This window comes from Fundulus heteroclitus, chromosome 13 (assembly GCF_011125445.2).
Source record: "Fundulus heteroclitus isolate FHET01 chromosome 13, MU-UCD_Fhet_4.1, whole genome shotgun sequence".
Classification (NCBI taxonomy): Eukaryota; Metazoa; Chordata; class Actinopteri; order Cyprinodontiformes; family Fundulidae; genus Fundulus; species Fundulus heteroclitus.
Window position 1 is genome coordinate 29,962,216 of NC_046373.1, and position 7,444 is coordinate 29,969,659.

General features: G+C 40.5%; 1 protein-coding gene across 2 annotated transcripts; it reads left to right on the forward strand.

Moving 5' to 3' along the window:
* The first annotated feature begins 3,878 nt into the window (after positions 1–3,878).
* On the forward strand, positions 3,879–7,226 carry stmn1a (stathmin 1a). 2 transcript variants are annotated; one of them, XM_012873702.3, is made up of 5 exons: positions 3,879–3,964; positions 5,750–5,792; positions 5,881–6,053; positions 6,133–6,324; positions 6,411–7,226. In XM_012873702.3, the coding sequence occupies exons 2-5, from the start codon at positions 5,777–5,779 to the stop codon at positions 6,483–6,485; spliced, it is 456 nt and encodes a 151-aa protein (XP_012729156.1). In that variant the 5' UTR covers positions 3,879–3,964; positions 5,750–5,776; the 3' UTR covers positions 6,486–7,226. The 2 variants fall into 2 exon arrangements, with proteins under 2 accessions (XP_012729156.1, XP_012729155.1); XM_012873701.3 differs by having other exon boundaries at positions 3,890–4,047.
* Positions 7,227–7,444: the final 218 nt, after the last annotated feature.

Sequence of the window (7,444 nt, forward strand, 5' to 3'; positions counted from 1 at the left end):
ATACTTGCACTATTCATATGGTCTTACACATAACCTTTCTGTGCATAAGAGGTCTTTTTTAGTTTGCTGCTACACTCCTGACAAATGAAAAATAGTTACATTTATAATTTTTCTCTTTTTTTGTCTTCTGTTTTTACTTGGATCCTTGCAACAATTTTTTTTTTCAAATGTACATTGTGAATGTGCAGTTGAAAGTCCTTCTAAGTCTAAGTCTACATGTGACTGAAAAATATTGCAAATTCGCATCACTGCTTACTAAAATATTTCCTCTGATCCAAAGCTTACCTTATCATAATTTGAGGTTCATTCCTGCATAATATTAGCTATTTAAACTTGCTATCCTATAGTTAATTGAATATTAAAAGTAGCCAGTCCTTTGTACACTGTTTAATAGGAACAGGTTAATAATTGATGAACAGTCTAGCAGCCTTTTAGCGTTGCATAAGAACACTGAATACTCAATGTGCTGTCAGAATCAGAATCAGAAATACTTTAATAATCCCAGAGGGAAAATATAGTCAACTGTGACAGTCTAAAACAAAAGATATCTAAAAAGATAGCTAATTTATGAGTACATTAACATCTAAACCTATGGCATACTTTCAAAATCAGGTATTGTTCTGAAGGCAGCAGTAACAAATTAGGATAGCAAAAGAATGGGCATATTTGCACATCGATGCATATTTAAAAGTTTTCAACTCTTTAAAAGGCCATGTCACAAATGGTTTTGTGACATGGCTTCATTCAAAGATGTACACAAAGACTACCACTTAAATAAGATATTCTCTCCTTGAGCTGCCCCAATTTCACAACTACTTGCCAATTCAGCTCTATTGTTTGGTCTCTTAGTGGCTCAGAAACTAAACTTTAACCCCGTCATCCTGCCTCTGTTGTTAAATAAATTGTATCTAGATGGCAAGAAGGTATCTCTGACTGAAGGAGGTAAAATTAGACAGATTTTCTTTATGCATTATCTTAAACTAGGTTCACTGTAATCGTTGTTGTCCTAAATTTACAAAGGAACTAAATCTCTGTCTTGAGAAGTCATAGATGAGGCTAATTTGACCAATCTTCTTATTTCTTATTGACATTTCCAGCTGGAAATGTTCGTCTTTTTGGCCTGATCATGTCAGTGTTGCTGGCATTTTTTTTGTTTTTATGCAAAACATCAATAAAAGTTTTGTTCTGCAAACAGACCTAGACATGAGCTAAAGATCTAGACTTGGTGGAGAAGAGAATGCTCCACATCACGCATCCAGCAAACAGTTGTTTTTTCCTTTGCTGAATCGTTTTACTGAATGCAGTTTTAACACTGATACTAACCACAGTGCCAGATCCTGAAATAAAACAATATTCACACAAAACAGAGGTAAAAATAGATCTAAATGTACTCCCTTCAAATACTTTTAGCTCAGCCTATCTGTGACAGAACAAACACTGGTCGCCGTCTGCTGTCATCAGGAAAATGTTAAGCTAAAAATAGTTTGAAATGAAATAATCCATGTAGTGATTACTGAGGCTGAATTCTATTCTAAAGTTTGGCATTTCCAAAAAGGGTCAAAGATTTTTTCTGAGTAAATATAAAAGACTCAGAGATGACACAGCTATTCGTTTTTTTAAAAGGTTTTGCATCTTGAAATGTAACTTGATAGAGCTCTACCCGGCATACCGGTCTTTGGATTGCACCAGTGTGCTCTTTAAATTCTTCCCTGGTGGATATTGATAATTGTGATGTGGTAAATGCATCATCTGCTGAGGCTGCATGTTTAAATTGGCAGATCAGTAACTTCAGGTTCCAGTTGACTGCTCATAGAAATTTCTTCAGAAAAAAACCTTGGCAAAAATGTGGTATGGCTATCTTTATTATACAAAACAAATACCAACCATCTGAATGAGAGTCATCATTACAAGGAGTACCTCAATCAGTTTAGTCCCACTCTCATCTTTTTCCAGAGCCAAAATCTACACTTACATTTTTCAAATCTATATGTATATATATATATATATATATATATATATATATATATATATATATATATATATATATATATATATATATATTATATCACTGACGATCAGGGTTCAAGATCTTATTCAAATGGTTGCACATTACAGGGCCAGGCAGATCTTAGTGACTTGGTGATTAGAGTACAGCCGAAGCTGGAGGAAGTAGATTAGTTTTGCATTGTTTTATATGCAGGGGCCCTACACATTTTCCATGTCAAAATTCAATATGTTTCTCATTTGGACTAAATTCAGTCCTTTTAGCCATTGCTTTGTTTTGACATAACTTTCAATTCAAAAACAACATTCACTCTTCTTTGGTTTCCACATCTTTACTTGGTGGTACTGGCCGACTCTGACTTGCAAAAGCTCTCCAAGTTTCTTAAACGGCGATATTGCTTGTACAAAACTGTCTTCAAGAAACTGGTAGCTTTAGTTTTGGACTCAATTAGGCCACGACATTTTTTTCATTTTCTCCTATTAAAGCCATCCTATTGTTTATTCGGTTAGTTAAATGGTAAACGGACTGAATTATATTGCACTTTCCCAGCAATAGCGACCACTCAAAGCACTTTACACTAGAGCTACATTCACCCATTCACACTCACTTACTGATACACAGGCCGGTAGGCGGCTTGAGGTTGAGTGCCTTGCCCAGGGGCACATCAACCTGTAACAAGTGGAAGCTAGAATCAAACCCATAGCTGATTTATCACAATCTCAGCTTTAAAAGCATGAAACCTCACCATTTAGATGTTATTCCTCTCCATTGCTATCCCTTGTTTGTTTGTGATATGAGTTTTCAAATATCAAGTCAGAATAATAGCAAAAGATAATAGAGTAGAATAGATCTGTGCAGAGGAATGTTGTCTGTGGCTTACCAACATACAAGACAAATGGAAAAAAGTAGATTTCAGTTCTATTCAGTTAATTTAGACAAACTTCATCTCTAGGCAAGTCATAAAACCCAATTCAATCCAATCATACAGAAAAGTGGAACAAGACAAGAATCTGTGCAAATTAAACCAGTAATTGCAAATGATCAAAAAACACATACACTTCATCATTACCATTACAACACTATTTGAATGTAACGATGCCCTGGCCACACATCTAACCTATTGTTGAACCCAATGCACATCATGCCCCACGGCTTCTTCTTTGTTTTTGCTCTATTTAAGTGGCTGTTAAACAACCATAATGAATTAAAGGGTGCTAAAAAAAATATTTTTAGAATTTGTTTGAAAAATAATTTATTGAAAATGTATACTTTTGGTTACACTTCACATTAAGCCACAGCTGAGCTGCACGTGGCAGTTTACAGCATCACAGCAGATCTTGATGACTGTGATCCCAAAATAATATGATAGTGAACAATGTTGGACATGAGGGTGGCTGCGATATTTTTATTTATTTATTTTCTCAGTTGGCTAATCTTTCTAACAAACATCAGATTGTTTTCCTTGTTCTAAAACTAGAAAAAAGTACTCATTGATTTTTTTTATTTTCAACATAATGATAAAAATAATTATCTATTTATAAAAACTTGATAAATCACCATTGGTCAGCGTGGTTCTTTGCCCCAAGAAACCAAAACAAATTAAAAACAAAGCAAAATAGCACTTTTAATTGAAAAAAAAAGAAGAATAGAATAAACTGAATCAGTGTTTTTCTTACACAAAGGACTCTTCAGTGTCAGCGTATCCGCAGCAAATTGATGCAAATATTACTGTCAATAAAAACAAGCCATAACAATAGATTAGAACCCTGTTCTGGCGCGTGGAAATGCCTTAAAAACTACAACCCCCACGCGCGGTTTGGAGCCCAACGATTGGTGGCAGACGGCATGACGCAACGGGCTGTGGTCTATTAATGCGCGCGCGGGACGTGCACGCGTCCGAGGCTCGAAGTGAAACCCGTGAGAGAGGAGCTCAGCAGCAGCATCCGCAGCTTGTTGGAGGTGGGTGTGACAGGCAGGCAGACAGACAGCATCTCTGTAGCCCAGAAACCCGACAGGAGAGCGCCTTTTGTCTCCGTCTCTAGGTAGGAAGATTCACCTCAAGCTCAGACTTCACAAACACACACATTCGCTGAGTCGTTTGGCGTTTCTTTAATTTTTTTTTGTCAGAATTGCATTTTTTTCCGCCCTAAAGTGCCTTTGTTTTTGTCACGTCGCCTGAGTCGTGGCGGCGCATAGGCTGGTTTAAATTAAGGCTTTTAGGACGTCGCTTCCAAGGTTTCTGGCGCTTCGGCGGCACAGCGGGACAAACACGGCCGTTGTTTGCGGCGGCGGGTTGGCGGACCTGGCAGCCCATTGTTTTCTGGGAGACACTGGCACGGCTGGCACCGAGGGGGCACATTTGGACGGTTTAATTTTTTTTATTTTTTTTTTTTTACCTGACTTACTTTTATTATACTTCTAAGAATTAGCCCGCTCAGTTTGAAAATATATTATTTAAAAAAAAAATGCTTCATAGAGAAGCTCCGTCTGAGCGGCCCTTTGTCTGCAGCTGCTCGTCAGAAAAAGCTCCTTTGTTTGCAGCTTTTACCAAACGCGGCTCGTGACCCCGGTAAACCGAATTCAGACGGTTGCTTTTAGTTTTTTCTGCAGCGTTTAACGCTCTGCTGGCTTGATTTAAAAAAAATAAAAACAGCTGTTTGACAGTCTCATCTGTTTAGGCTGTCGTCAAAACACACCCTCATCTGATTCATCTTTACGTTGGGGGGTTTTCTTCCCTCGTGGTTCTTTGCATTTATGAAGAGTAAACAAAGAAGTTGAGCTAGCAGTTAGCCCCCTCACAAATACCATGGGAGGGGTCTATCTCTCCAAGCCGATGAACCAGACTGATCCTCGTTCAATTCACTCCAGTGTCATAAAGAAAAAAAAAAGCTGACAGCTGTTCTGGCGCGCATCCTGTCTTGTCTTGATTCCTGACGTTTTTAATGTCCCCAGCAGGGCAGATGTCTGTCGAGCTGGCTCTGCCATCCATCTCTTTGTGGCTTTTGTTTCACCCCCTCCCTGTTGCATCCAAACACATGGTGCAAGGAACAGGTGCTGCCTGATGATGATGATGATGATTTTTCCCTGGATCTGCACAGTCCTCGTGCATGTAATTTTTGTTTACGTATACGCGAGTGTCTTTTACAGGCTCCGAACACACCCCGATCTCAAGTCTTTTGTTTCATCAAAGTGGGACTTGTCTCATTAACAATTAACACGGCGGTGTCCCCCCCCCCGGGTGCTCATTCAGCAGCCTCCCTCCCTTTCTCCGGGTCTGGGTCGGGTCGATCTGTCGCTCATCGATCTGAATGTTGGAGCATAAACAACGGCGCGTGCGCGACACGTCGGCGGTGAACGCCTGCCTTGTGTGGCTTGATGGGGCGGTGGTTTCATGCCGACACCAAGTGTGCCACCAGGTGTCGCCATTGAGCCGCCTGCGTCTTTCCCCCTGGAAACGATTAAAACAATCCACCGGAGACCTTTTTCGTAGGGGCCCAAATGTGCCGTAATTGAGTCATTGACTAAATTTGGGTGAATTAATTCAGAAGGCCTGAACTCATGGTAAGCATGTTTTTTTTTTGTTTTTTTTTTGTGCTGCAATCCTTCATAAAATCGTCTGATCTCGTAGAAAACGGGTGGTTAGTTATCGGGTTGTTGCCTTCCTGGCAATCGATCAATCTGCTGCGTGCCTCAGCTTTGATACCTGAAGAAGTTGGCTGAATAATGTAATCTGTTATCTTTCAGGTGACCCGTCCTGCACACGCGTTCAAGATGGCATCAGCTGAAGGTAAGTTGATTACTTTTTTGTTTTTAAAGGAAATTACCTTCAGGTTGGTGTGGACCCTGTTGGTGTTTAATACCGTCTTGTGTTTCAGATATCCAGGTCAAGGAGCTTGACAAGCGGGCATCTGGCCAGGCATTTGAAGTCATCCTGGGTGCTCCAGCCCCTGATGCCAAAGGAGAGTTCCCCCTGTCTCCTCCCAAAAAGAAGGACCTCTCTCTCGAGGAAATTCAGAGAAAGCTGGATGCTGCCGAAGAGAGGCGCAAGGTAAAAATAAGACTACAATAGGCTTGGTGGTCATCTCATGGGCTTATGGATATAAGTTGATGTCCCTCTCTGCCATCAGAATCATGAAGCTGAGGTTCTGAAGCACTTAGCTGAGAAGCGAGAGCATGAAAAGGAAGTGCTACAGAAAGCTATGGAGGAGAACAACAACTTCAGCAAGATGGCTGAGGAGAAGCTCAATCAGAAGATGGAGGCCAACAAGGAGAACCGCACAGCAATTATGGCAGCCATGAATGAGAAGTTCAAGGAGAAGGTTGGTTAGGACGGCTCACAGGCGTGCATACGGCCATGTGCTTCTTAGTATGACCTTTTCTTTTTTCGTTCCTCTTTTCTTTCTAGGACAAGAAGTTGGAAGAGGTGAGGAAGAACAAGGAAGTCAAAGAGCCCGGCTCAGAAGGCACCTCGGAAGACTGAGTGGAAACGCCTGGGGAATTGTATAGGGTTTTTTACGTATCCAAAGATTGATTTATTTTTTGTTCTGCCAGTATTGTTTTTTCACTACCCACCTTTTTGACATACAAGTTCTACTCTGTGACTCTCTCCAACTCTCCTGCTATAAGTGTAGTTGAGCTCGTTCTACGTGGGGATAACCCCTCCCAGTCTGCTGTAATCATCATGTAGCTTGTCAGTGCAGCTTGAGTGCTTTTTTTCCGTTTGGATATTAGCAGTGTGGTTTTTATTCTCTCGGGCAGCATGTTTCTATGCATTGGTCTTTTACCACCACCTATTTCATAGTGGGTTTTGAAAAATGTCTGTGAACCGCACCTGTTCTTGGCACTTACTGTATATTTGAAAAGTAGCACAAGTTTCCATCGAGGTGTTGGCGTTGGACATGCAGCTTGGCTCCTGGATTCTGCTGACTTTTTCCCCTGCAGGTTTTGCTTCTTGTGCCACTGTTGATTCTTGGCTTTTGTAAAAAAGACAAAACAGAAAATATATGGGGTTGACTTAAAGCACATGACTTCTTGCTGTTGTGAATTAACATGTCCATCATGCAACTGGAGGTCTTCTCCCACCCCATCCCACCCCCCTCCAACATCACTGAGCAGATGTCTACACATGGAATGCATATGAGCAATACACTTCTGGCATTTCCATACAAAAAGTGGCTATTTGACTTAAACTGTTGTACTAAAACAAATAAAGTGTAAACTTGATTACTGTCTGCCAATCATTCCTGTATTAATGTTTAAATGTCATCTCCTATTATGGTAAGTCCCTATACTGTAAACCATTGACTGGAAAGTCTTCTCATGCAACTACTGGGTTAGAATAGGGCTCCCTCTGCTGGTTGGAGGGTGTGACTCAGACTAGACCACTGCCTTCCATTATTTTTGTGGTCCAGTTGAAATGCTAAAGTGTGCATCTTGGCC